A 13,751-nucleotide genomic window follows, 5' to 3' on the forward strand; every position below is an offset into this window, starting at 1 on the left:
TTAAACGGATAGCTCAGATTTTTTGAAGTGGGGTTGTATGAGGTATTTATCCATAGTCGGTGTATTACCTCCAACAGACAGGAGCACCGGCATGGGAGCAAAGCAATGTACTGCTGTGGACGTTGGCAGCAGCAAAACATACTTTAGCCACCTAAAAGAAAGGCCCACCAAAAGCCAGTGTCCTGTTGCTCTCGCTCGCCCGTGGTCCCAAGGATGCTTTACAAAGGGGGCACACAAAATCATACTAATAAATAAAACAGAGGAAAAACTATAGCTAAGGTAATTAAAAGAGTGATGTGTAGGAAGAGTCAGCTGAGATCATAGGCCTTGATGAACAAGTGGTGTTTTAAAACATATTTGACTATGATTGATAACTTAAAACGTTAAATTGTTTAGACATTTCAAATTTATTCCAATTGTTTAACAGATCTTGATTGTTTTTTGTTTATTTTGTTTTTATTCATCATTTCCTTTCCTTACATTTGTTGTATAGTTTATTTTATTTTTATATTATTTTTATACTGTAAAATATATTTACTGTATTGTAATGAAAAATCTGAACTGTTGAAATAAAGTATTATAAAAAAAATAAAAAATACATAAAAAAACTTGCTGCTTGTTGTACACGTAACGTAGACATACTGAGTCACTTTTTAAAGTGCTGAGAAATATAATTAGAAGTAATTTATAAAGCAAACAAAGGAGGGATCTGAGCACTTCTTCCACCTCTCTGGTCTTTCTGGCTTCTAACCGGATTTGTTTTCCCTGATCAGCTGTTGTTGAGGAGGATGATGACGTATTTCCGGTCTCACACCCGAGTCGACATTACAACAACAAGGCAGTCCGAGCCGAGCCGAGCCGAGCTGGGACAGAGAGACGACGGTACCACCACAGTAATCATCAGGTACGAACAGAAAGCTATTCTGATAGCGACAACCTGGCTTCAGTTCGTTAAGTTAAGGCCGGTAAATGTGTTGTCACCTCGGTCAACCTAGCTTTCCTCTCCTAGCAACAGCAGCAGCGAAGCTAACGTTAGCCTAACAAGCTAACTCTGTTACCGTGGTTTCATGAAGGGTCCAAATATAAGCAGAGCGACCTTAAAGCGACTTTCTTGTTGGTTTATGAACACCAGAGTGTTACTGGTAAACTGGTTATTGTGTGTTTTAATCTCCTGGTTTATCTTTGACTCGGTGATGATTTATAGTTAGTTCATTGTTTTGTTTTGACAGTTTACTGTAAAGATGACGCAACACAGCAGGTGTCAGAGAGTCTGACCTGAAACTCTCACTTCAGCAGCAGGATAGTTTCTGTTGTCATGCTTGGATGATTTTGCCTACAAGAAAATACAGAAGTATATCATATTAAGGGGGCTGCAGTAGGTCAGTCCGTGGGGACCACTTGGCTTATATATATATATATATATATATATATATATATGTGTGTATATATATACACACACATATATATGTATATATATGTGTGTGTATATAGATATATATATATACACATATATATGTATATATATATATACATATATATGTGTGTGTGTATATATATATGTGTGTATATATGTATATATATATATGTGTGTGTATATATAAACATATACACACATATATATGTATATATATATACATATATATGTGTATATATAAACATATATATATGTATATATACATATATATATGTATACATATAAATATATACATATATATAAATATATACATATATATGTATGTATACATTTACCTAATTTATTACACAGGTACAGTGGGGTCACATTTTCTGCCAACAGCTAGTCAGAAATGGTGACCTTGGGTGCCAGTTTGCCTCTTGAGCAAGGCACCAAACCCCCACCTGTTCAGGGGGCGATCTGACATCTCTCCATACATAATGCATGTCTATAGGTCCTGTTTATGCATGTATGTATGTATGTATTTGGGCCTGTGTGTTTGGATATGGACTCTAACCACTGGCGCACTTTACACTTACTTTACACTATACATCCTATATACCACTTTATAGATTTATTTATTGTACATACTGCATTTATTTATTGACGGACTGTACACACTATGTTCACCCATTCAGTCTGTATCTTTTATATCTATTATTGTTTTTATCATTTTTGTATACCTTTACCTCTCCTGTGTCTCATTCTGTTTGCTGATGTTGCTGCTTTGACACCTGAATTTCCTTCCGGGGATTAATAAAGGTTCATCTTATCTTATCTTTTAGGGGTGGGAATCTTTGGGAATCCTGTGATTCGTATCATAACACCAAACACTTTCGTGTTATGACAACAACCCACCCTAGTAATTTGCCATTTGCAATGCAACAGTATTATAGGCATGGAGATATTCTATATTTTTCTCATGTAAAGACCGAATTCAATAATTAAATGATCCTATGAACAAGTACTGTATGTGTCGCCAATGCCTGATATGCTGTAGCTCATTCTCTGTGCCATCGAGCTCCATTCTTGTCCAACAACTTTATTAATTAAAATGAATCAGTGACTCATACCGTAGTACTGCTTCTCTTTAATTAGAGCACCATCTCCGTGTCTGAAAATAGTCTCCAACAAATGCATTAATTACTGCTGTCTGTTAAAAAATTACAGAACCAAGCTGTTTTAGGATAACCCTTTTAAAAATGAGAGTACATATTCTTGACCTGTTTTTAAACCTGTATGTCTTCAGTAAGAGCCACAAACAGGTTTGGGAAGTCAGAAAGTATTGAGAGAAAGACTAACACATTGTTGGTTTCTGTCTTTATCAACGAAATTCACTGTGAAACCGGTATAACCGGAACGGTGGTTCGCTGGCTGTAAAGTTTCAATTTACAAGTTAACACTCAGTTTATTAGGTACGTCTAGCCAAAAGTAATACAATCTAAAACAACAACCCTGCATTGTGTGTCCTACTTCCATTAAGGTCATAATCAGTTTTAAAGAGGTGTTGATTCAATTTCATGGTCATTTTATTTAGTTAGTTTTGCTTTGTGGTGCTGTTGTAGGGTAATATGTTGTACTAAGAAGTGTCTCTAATATTAAGTCTTATTCATATAAATGGGATGGATAAAATATTAGAAACACCTCTCAGTATAAGGCAGTACAATTCAACAGCACCACAAACTACAGTCACTGAAGTGACTGGCAACTGAGTGAATGCTTATTTATCAATTCAGCTGTAACAAATACAGCTGAATATTGTTTCTGTCAGGGCCAGGGCATAAAAACTGACAAAACATTAAACAAAACATAAAAACATTTCATGTATATGATAAAACCTTGATTGCAGTGAAATATTTTGTTCAGATAATAGTGAAAGCTATACAGCCAGATATAATATGATTTAATGTGATGATCCGCCTCTGCTCTATGTGAAAAACTTCCTTCCCCTCAAAGAGACTTTCTCTTTTGTTTTCCACCAGAAATCAAAGAACTCCAGTATCACCACAGAAGAATTCCCATTGATAAAGTCGGAAACTACCAACTTCCCCCACAGATGAGGCAGATGTTGTAGAGGGGACCCACATCCCCACAGCAGGAACAGTTGTAGGTGTGTTTTATCTGAGTCCAGAATGGAGAGGATTTGAGGGGGCTTTCTCCTCAGGTGAGTCCTGAGTCGTGACACTAAGCTCTCCTGAGCTCAGGTTCTTCAGAGCCCACCCTGCTAGTAATATGAGCCATGGACTCCTGGGCAGTTGATAGTCCTGTAACCCTGGTCATTAAGGCCCCTAACCAGAAGTATGAAGACCAGACCATTAACTGCTTCCTAAACTGGACTGTGGAGAGGCTGAAGAGTCACATCTCCAACGTGTACCCAAGCAAGCCGGTAAGTAGCTCTCATGTTCCATGGTTTTCTTTGCTCCCTTCGTTCTGGCTCTACTTATATTAAACTTATCTAATGTTAGTGTCTTAACTTAAGAGTTAAATACACCAGGAGGACCAGGAGTGACTCCTGAAAGGTTACAATGATGTTTAGGTGGACATAGAACTAGATGCATTTTGGCTTTTGACTAAATTCTACCAAAAGACAAATACAGGGCTCTGACTAACAATTATTTTCATTATCAATTTATTTGCCATTTAGTTTTTCAAGTAATCAATTAACCGGTTGGTCTACAAAACTGTACAAGTATACAACAAATAATCAAATTACAATTACAATTTCGGCTTCCAACAATTATGAAAACAAGATAATCGACATAACACGCATTCCATTTCGCAACGACGCTCTCATTTTGTGTCTTGTGTTATAAATCCAGCGCACCAAATTGATGCATCTAACTTTAAAATGTAAGCTGCAAAATGTTCTTTCTAATCGCATGACATTCCCAAAGTCAAAGTGTAATCGTGTTAAATAATCGGGATCTCAATATTGACCGAAATAATCGTGATTATTGAAATATGAATAAAACTGAAATGAAAAAATCTTGTAAAATAATCCACATATTCATGAATCACTTTATTGAACTTTCACACATCAACAGCTGAAGCATCCAGTCAGCCACCAGCTTAGATATCCATGAAACAATTTGAGTAACAAAGGATCAAATTAAACCGACATTTTATCTCTTGAGCACCAAACACTCCGGTACAAAAGTTTGTAGTTTCATGGAGCACAGTCGCTGCCTGAATTCATGTCAGTTACAAAACTTGTGTGGAGAATAAAACCCTTTTCAAACCACTCCCTCCAAACATGCTTAGAATGTTCCAGATAATCATATGACAACAAAAAATGCTCCTGTCTTTAAACTTAGCAACGACTGTGTTCAGGTTGTTAACATGTGCAAAAATCAGCGTTGCAACAGTTTACTTAGCAGATTGTGACTGAAGTTGTGAAGTTTATGACGAGCAGACTGAAAGGGAAAAAAAATGCCCTTTCAAATTTGTCTGTTTCATTTTGTCATGATAAAAAACAAAACACATATATAAAGAGCAAAGCAGAGCTGTTGTTAAGTTTGTGCCTCAAATCTGTGTGTGTAAAATAATCAGAACATACTGCAGAAAGAGAAAGAAGACAATATTATAAAAGAAAGCATAGCACACATACAGTAAATGCAACCATTGACTAGTATTGTCAGTGAGAATGAGGTGATAACCTTTGAGCTTCTGTTATTTCATATACTTCACTTGTCAGTTTACTGTCATGGGCAAGTATACCTAATAAAATGACATAAAGCACAGAACTTCATGAAGCACAGAGAATATGATCGTACACACTGGGTGTGCTTTTAGTAAGATTTGAAATATAATCTCTAGCCCAGCAATCTAATCTAATCCAGAGGTGCCGAATCACTCACCTCTCATGTTAGAACATTCCTCACAACAACAAGGTGGAAACAGAAACATCACAGCCAACTAGAAAATGTTTACTCTAGGGCTGTAACGTGATAACGCGTTAACGCAAATTAGTTTTAAAGCCACTAATTTCTTTAAAGCATTAACGCAACTTGCGATTTTTAGGTCGTAGTGGGCTCAGTTTTAAAGCTAGAGTGAAGCTACTGGCATTATATCAAACTATAAACCTAATGAATCCACTGGTACCAACCATGTCATACTAGCTTGTCGAAAAGGAGGCTAAATAGCGCACCAAACTTATGCTAAATTTTGGCGAGGAAAATCTGGCATGGCCATTTTCAAAGGGGTCCCTTAACCTCTGACCTTTAGATATGTGAATGAAAATGGATTCTATGGGTACCCACGAGTCTCCCCTTTACAGACATGCCCACTTTATGATAATCACATGTAGTTTGGGGCAAGTCATAGTCAAGTCAGCACACTGACACACTGACAGCTGTTGTTGCCTGTTGGGCTGCAGTTTGCCATGTTATGAATTGAGCATATTTGTTATGCTAAATGCAGTACTTGTGAGGGTTTCTGGACAATATTTGTCATTGTTTTGTTTTGTTAATTGATTTCCAATAATAAATGTATACATACATTTGCATAAAGCAGCATATTTGCCCACTCCCATGTTGATAAGAGTATTAAATACTTGACAAATCTCCCTTTAAAGTACATTTTGAACAGCGATTAATTATGGAAAATCATGCGATTAATCGCAATTAAATATTTTAATCGATTGACAGACCTAGTTTGTTCATTTAAAAGGCTGATGTAAAAGTGGGCTGGTCATGACAGAGCGTTAGCTGACAGTCTTGACCTTGGAAAACAGCAGTTGAGAAAAGTCTCACAACAAGGTCCATTCTGTAGCTGTTTTGATGCTCGTGATCATATCACATGATCTTCATCGGCACATGGAGTTTGATGGGGTTTCATGGAATTGTAGACCCTCAAATTTCCATTTTCCAGAGCACTTAAAGGACTTTTCATCCAGGTTTTACAAGCTGAGGTTCATTCTTGATCTTGGAAACACTTGAAACTTTTGTTGATGTTTGAGGTTTTAGCTCTCGGGCCCTTTATCTGTTTACACTGTAAAGAAAAGACTGTTATGTGGCTGCGATAGTCACACAGCCAGTGACGTAAATGCACTTGCCTGTTGCATTTTTTACCTTTTATTTCAATGCTTGGCATAGTACATAGTACATACAATACAATACAAGAGATGAAAAGAAAGAGGAAAAATATAATATTTAATAATGATAACAAAATTGAGAAAAAATGCCCTAGATGGAGTTATAAAAAGAAAACCTCAATTTATTGTGTGAGTAATGTCATTGCTGGACTCCATCTCCTAATGAAATTAGGTCTTTGAATCCTCAGTGAGATAGTTATTAGTTATACATTTCATATATGTCCCACAGTTTTTGTATCCATAATTTATAGGTGGGAGGAGGGTTGTAATACATTTCATTGCCATTGTAAACAGAATTTGGAGTACATATTTTGAACTCCTTCCTACTATCCCCTCAGGTATAATTCCCAACAGGGAGAGTCTTGTGGGATGTCAATATGCATAATTTCCCCAGCAGCTCTGAATACATCATGCCATTATATTTTTAGCTTTGGGCACAACCAGAATGTATACACATAGTTGCCCACTTGCACCCCACAATTCCTCCAGGCTTGTTGCTGTTTTAATAAATAAAAGAAAACGCATTTACACGGCTTTACTCTGTCTGTACACTGGTCATTTCTTTGTCTCACCATTCGATGCTGTTTGTGTTGTAGCTGTCCAAAGACCAGCGGCTGGTGTACTCAGGAAGGCTCCTTCAAGACCACCTACAGCTCAAAGATGTGCTTAGAACGGTAAGAGCTACTGTACTGCTGTGCTTTGTGTGCACGCAGGTGAATGCATGGATCAAATGTAGTTGAGCAACCCACCCAAATAGATGTCTCTATCTAAAAAAAGGTGTTTTAAATGTTTTTTGATTTTTTTCTTCAACTACCACTGCAACTAACGATTATTTCCATTATCGATTAATCTGCAGATTATTTTCTTGATTAATCGTTTTGTCTATAAAATGTCACAAAATAGTAAATAATACCCATTACAATTTCCCACAGTTCAAATTGATGTCTTCAAATGTCTTTTTTTTTTGTCCAACCAAGAGTCCAAAACTCAAAATATTAAGTTTATAATCATGTCTGACAAAGCAAAGCATCAAACTAACACATTTGAGAAGCTTGGGCCAGCAAATATTTAGCATTTTTGCTTAAAAAAATGACACACATCCAGCTTGTTCACATGTCTGTGTGTGTTTGTGTGTGTGTGTGTGTGCTGTGGGGGAACTGAAACAGGCTGCCGGGGAAACAATAGCTGATCTGATGTGTTTTACCAACAAAGGGGGAGTATTGTGTCTGAATTCTGGCCCTTTCCACACTAATCCTTCCTCTTTCTCTCTGCTCTGTTGCTGCTCTAACCTCCTCCTCCTCCTCCTCCTCCTCCTCCTCTTCTTCTTCTTCTCTCTCTTCCTCCCACATCCTCGGCTTGTGCCCTGACCTTCTCGACCCGCAGCAGGATGAATACCACATGATGCATCTAGTGTGCAGCTCTCACAGCCCCCCAGCCTCGCCCATGCCTCGGAGCCCTTCCAACTCTTCTGCTTCTGCCTCCAGCGTGAGTAGCCTGACACACACCACACACTCTTCACCTCCTCCTGTCAGGCTCAAACAATGTGTGAGACAGCTTTGTTGTTTGGAGTTCAGGCTCCTTTACAGCTTTATGCTCAGTCAAACATTTATGAGAGCTGGTGAACCATGTCGACTTCCACTTGTTTGATTTAGAGTTTAGTCCCCAAAAACACTCCTTTTATGAAACATTCTGCTTTCTTTGTATTGATTATATAACAATGCAACAACGTGCTCAACTCAGCTTCTGATTGGTGTTCACATGTCGTCCCTCAGAGTTCAGACAGTGCCAGCTCCGCCTCCCCTGCCAGTCAGCCAGCCTCCTCCTCCTCCTCCTCCTCTTCTTCTGTCCCAGAAAGTTATGATGGGCTGAGGTATCGTGGTGGCGTCCCCCAGTACAACCCCCAGAGCCCTGCTGGTGTCCCTCAGTGGTAAGCAAGTCTCTGACGCCACAATATAACTGATACACAACTCATTCTCATTTCAGTGTTTTCTTAAAAATAGGGCAAAGGTGGTGTCAGCTGTGACCTACTGAACTTTTTTTCTTTCTAGAAACAGAAAGCTCAACTTATGACTTAAATAACCTTTTTAATCTATACAGTAAAGGAAGTCTGTTGTGTTGTCAATATATTTTATCAAGAAGTCTTAACTCTTTGGCGTACTGTGACTTTTTCTTGCGCACCGGCACTTCTCACAAGCTGCCAGTACTCTTTTCTGCCATATCAGGTTCTCTGTGAGATTCATAAAGTGATTCATAATAAAAGCACAGTGCCAGCATATTTATGCTTCTTAAGCTGTATGAACATAAAAACAATGAGGGGAAACATCTGGACAAGCCGCAAATAGCACGGAGGAGGTTGGGGGGGGGGATGAGAACGAGAATGCTGTAACTTATCAATACAATGTTTACAATGTGTTCCTTTTCTTGGGGGAGGACCCCCAAACCCAATATCTCCAAGTATCTTTTATTCACTGTCGAAATTCAGAATATCTCTGTATAATATGTTGGAGCATCCTGACTGGGACTCTGCTCCTAAAACCTGAATGATACCAGACTATAGGCTACAAACAACACAGGAAATCACTTTAACTATTAACACTAAACACACCACCTTAACCCTATAATGTTCCAGTTGGAATATTATTGGAGTATTATGGGCCCAATATAGAAGTTGCATAACCATAGTATAATAATAGCAATAAAATCACAACTGATTATGACTGACATGCTTAAAGAAATACTAAATAAATAGGAATAATTCGCAAGAGGTTGCCGATACCGGCCGATACACATGCCAACATGGGAATAAGTACTGGCTCTTATTTTCTTCCACTTCAAGCACTGCCACACATGCCAGCCGAAGCAAATCCTTTTTACAGCATAATCCTTAAAATATATACATTGAAATATTATAGGAACTATTTAATCTAATCTAATCCAACACAACAGTCCTGCAATAAACCTGTAAAGACCTTATAAGAAGCTTATGTCTGCGAGAGAGTTGCTGATTCAACACTATTGTCATTTGCGTTAGTGATGTTGTGTTGGATTTCATTACACTGAAAGGAGAACTGTAGAATAAGTTTGAGGTCTGTGATCGTTACTTTACAAACAACCCGTTTAAGGAACCAAGAAGATTTAAAAAAAACATTTAAAAATCTTCCAATGTGGATATTAATCAAGAGTGAAAACAGAATATGTTGTTGTCATTAGACTGTTTGTTGGTGCACAGTGTTAATACATTTAATAACAATGATAATATTCCTCCACAGGCCAGATGGAGCCCAGGTCCCTTTACAGGGCGACCTCCCTGCCAACATGCCCCCCCACCCCATGTACATGCCCATGCAGATGCTGTGGTGGCAGCAGATGTATGCACGCCACTACTACATGCAATAGTAAGTTGAAGAAATGTGTCTGTAAAAGGTCACGGCTGTTTATGCCCTGATTTGATCTTTTTATAATCGCTACCATATCACGATTATTATTAATAATAGTGAGGGCTTAGTTTATTGTTGTATTTTCTTCTAAATATCTGAATCTTTTCGCCTCCTCATCAGTCAAGCAGCAGTAGCGGCCTCTCAGCCTCCCAGCGACCCCGCTCCTTCCCCTCCCTCCGCCTCGCCACATCAACCCGCCCAGCCCAACGAAGCCGTGCAGCCGCCGCCGCTGGGGCCCAACCCGGCCCCCAACCCTTTACCCGAGAACCAGCCGGCCAACCCCAACATCCAGATGAACGCGCAGGGCGGGGCGGTGATGAACGACGACGAGCTGAACCGCGATTGGCTGGACTGGTTGTACACGGTGTCTCGCGCCGGCGTCCTGCTCAGCATTGTTTACTTCTACTCCTCTTTTAGCCGCTTCGTCATGGTGATCGGCGCCATGCTGCTCGTCTACCTGTGAGTCACTTATATTGTACAGATGCATATTTTTACATTTCTCACATTTGCTTTAATTTCTATTCAGTTTGCTTATTGTGTGTTGATGACCAAAATCAGTTTTCACCAATTTTTCAATGTGATTTTTTTTTTTTTTAAAGCAGAGTACCGCTTTTGAAACATGTCTGTATGTGAGATAAAAGCTTTAAACCCACGTTTATGATTATGTTTGTGTTTCTTTCCCCAGGCATCAGGCTGGTTGGTTTCCCTTCAGGCCGGAGCAGCAGAACCCCCGAGGAGGAGAAAGGGCCGCGCCTCCTCAGGAGGAAGCAGAGAGACACCAGGACATACAGGAAATGGTGAGATGAAGAACGTCTCTCAGCCTCCTGGCTAATCTTGTTAGTTTGAGCTGTTTCTCGTAAATTTATGACCTTAATTTTGGAAATTCAGATTTTTATCTCTGAATATTACCCCGTCACCCGGCTCTGTAATTTATTTATTTATTAACCTACAATGGCCCTAATACACCGTCGTACCCAATTTCTACCAAATTTTATTAAAATCAAATATTGGAGATTTACTGATGAAAATCAAAACACACAGTATTGGTCATTGACGAAGCTAATTATTAGATTGCTTGTCTGAATGTATCATTGCATCATCACTATTTTCTGTATCTCTAACATGGCTGTCTCCTCTCATCTGTGTCCCAGGAACGTCTGATGGATGAGGGGATGGAGGACGACGACAGCGGTGAGGAAGGAGGTGGAGGCCCTGAGGACCAGGCCCAGGCGGCTGCTGCTGCTGCCGCCGCCGTCGTCCCCGAGCCAGGCTTCCTTACCACCGCGTGGTCCTTCATCAGCACTTTCTTCACCTCGCTCATCCCAGAGGGACGGCCCCAACCGGCCAACTAGGCAGACCCTTTCCCTCTGCCCTACCTCTCATATACCCCTCTTCCTCCTGCCAGCAGGTACCGCTCTACAGAAGTATCACCTTTACCACCTTCATCTTCACTGTCCTAAATACCCCCGAATCATCTTCAGATACCCCCACACGTTCAAATACCCTTTTACCCCAGACCGCCCGGTACCAACCCCAGCCAGTCGGCTACAAAACCTCCTACATGCTGCCAACGAATGGACCGATATTTATGAGAATAAAGGAACATGTAGAAAGTTAATCTCACGTTGTGTTAATGGATTAAATGCTTCAGCAGTGAAAGTTGTTTTTTTCTTTCATCGTTTATGAATTCATTGAGACGTGGCGATGGTGAGAGACCCTGGAGGGAGCTGTCTTCCATTTTAAAAAGTGATATGGTCATGCTTTTGAAACTTTTAAATGAGGGATGTGATCCAAAAAAAAGAAAGTGGGGAATCTCCCTAAAATGACAGGGAGATTTGTGTCGTTAAACCATGAAAAACCACATCCCTAAAGACATTTTCATGTTTGCACACGATGTGCATAAAGACATTGCAGCTACTGAAGCACATTGTTTTCCCACTCTGTGTATTTGAACATTATTTACACATGTAAGTATATGCATCTTTAATTCCTGAATATATGCTTTTTTTGAATAAAAATCTTGCTGCGGTTCGACTCGTCTGCTGTTTTACTTCCTGTTATTTAACCTGTAGTTCCTCTGTTGTCCTGCAGGTGGCGGTATGCACACACAAATGTTAAAATGGCTCAGAGTTGAGAAGAAAGTTTACTGATTGAACTTTCTTTTATGGGACTTTCCTAAGTGTTCATGCAACAATTGTTTTCATACTTTGATGATTTCATTCTTTAAGTTTTGTAAGTTTATAGTTTACTTCTGCTTTTGCATAAACCTAAAATTATTTTTGACATTTTCTTATTTCCATATTTTCTGTTGGGTACCATTGTTTCCAGCACTCAGACAAAGACATTGTGACTTTGTGATTGCTTAAAATGGTTCATAGCATATAATTATTATAATATGAATACTTTAAAAAATATTTTTTTCTTAGAGTAATTTACAAAAAGCAAGTTAAAGAATACTTCACATATTGCTTCCCAATAAAAAGAGCAAATATTAAAATGCAAATAGTAAGAAAGAGCAAACTGGACTATATTAAACTAAAGGAAGATAAAAGAAATAAATTCAACTTGAGTGCAATGAAATCAAATAAAAGGTAAACTTCAGGATAAGCTGATAAGGGTATGTTTTAAGAAGAGATACAGATATAATATGTATAACATATATATGTAGCAACTTTACACAGCTCTGTATACACATTATTTTATTTGAGTAATTTTAATTATTGTACCTACATTTAGGTTTTTATTTCACACTTGCTTTGGTAAGGTGACGTTTCCCATACAAATAAAGCACTTGAATTGAATTGATATGAAAGACGAAACTGGCTGTTGCTTTAATATCATCATTGTGCATCATTTTACATTACGCTTGCTATGCAGCTGAAGACTGGATTACAGGAAAATATGTATGAAACTATTAACAACTATGCAGTCATACAGTAAAAACATGACTTCCAGGAGGTTTAGAAACCTTAGATTTCACAGGTTATTTCCTTGCAGCTCCACTCATTCATCTTTTTTAGCCCCACTAGCAGCGTACCTTTAATGTCTGGTTATCCACCACATTTATCCAGACTGAATTATCTCAACAACCATTGGATGGATTGCCATGAAATTGTGTCCATTAATTAATTCATGGTTCCTTGAGAATGAATCTTATTGACTTTGGTGATCCCCTGACTCTTCCTCTAGTGCCATCATCATCAGCTCTACTTTGGTTTATGACCAAATACCTGCAACTCTATCATCAGCCAGAGCTCATAATGTCATGATTAGTATCCCATGTTCAGTGCTAATTAGCAAATATTAGCATGTTAAAGGGGTAACCATGGTTACACGTCTCCAACCGGCAAGGAGGCTCTCAGGAAGCGATGACGTAAATTACTGCTCAGTGCATCCGAAAAGATACATAATACTGTTTATTCACACAAAAGTATACGATAGTACACATATTGGGTATGTAATGCACAGTATGTGGTATCTTATTTTTAGAAATTAAATATTGTCTCATAATTATCACTGTAAGTGCCTTGCTCAAGGGCAGCTCAGTGGTAGAAAGGGAGGAGAGGTGTTTCAATGACTTCACCTGCTGAGATGGTGTCTATAGATTGTAGTGACCTTCAGCAACACATAGCCTCCACATTTTGCACAGACTTTATGACGTAGTTATATTATAAAAGAGCCTTAATGAGAGTTTGAATTTGGTCCCTGCTGGATGTTAAAGTTAAACATGTGCAGGCTCTGACGCTATCCTCACTGATAGAGAGGTGAG

The 13,751-nt window shown here is 38.8% G+C and overlaps 1 protein-coding gene across 3 annotated transcripts; it reads left to right on the plus strand.

Moving 5' to 3' along the window:
* The first annotated feature begins 749 nt into the window (after nucleotides 1-749).
* herpud2 (HERPUD family member 2) lies at nucleotides 750-12,013 on the plus strand. Of its 3 annotated transcripts, none has more exons than XM_037785145.1 (10): nucleotides 750-904; nucleotides 3,436-3,563; nucleotides 3,653-3,839; nucleotides 7,142-7,219; nucleotides 7,929-8,030; nucleotides 8,318-8,472; nucleotides 9,815-9,940; nucleotides 10,103-10,441; nucleotides 10,668-10,779; nucleotides 11,134-12,013. In XM_037785145.1, exons 3-10 carry the CDS (start codon nucleotides 3,693-3,695, stop codon nucleotides 11,332-11,334), a joined length of 1,260 nt encoding a protein of 419 aa, XP_037641073.1. In that variant the 5' UTR covers nucleotides 750-904; nucleotides 3,436-3,563; nucleotides 3,653-3,692; the 3' UTR covers nucleotides 11,335-12,013. The 3 variants fall into 3 exon arrangements, with proteins under 3 accessions (XP_037641073.1, XP_037641074.1, XP_037641072.1); XM_037785146.1 differs by having other exon boundaries at nucleotides 3,658-3,839; XM_037785144.1 differs by having other exon boundaries at nucleotides 3,436-3,839.
* The last annotated feature ends 1,738 nt before the right edge of the window (nucleotides 12,014-13,751 follow it).

This window comes from Sebastes umbrosus, chromosome 11, assembly GCF_015220745.1.
Source record: "Sebastes umbrosus isolate fSebUmb1 chromosome 11, fSebUmb1.pri, whole genome shotgun sequence".
Taxonomy (NCBI): domain Eukaryota; kingdom Metazoa; phylum Chordata; class Actinopteri; order Perciformes; family Sebastidae; genus Sebastes; species Sebastes umbrosus.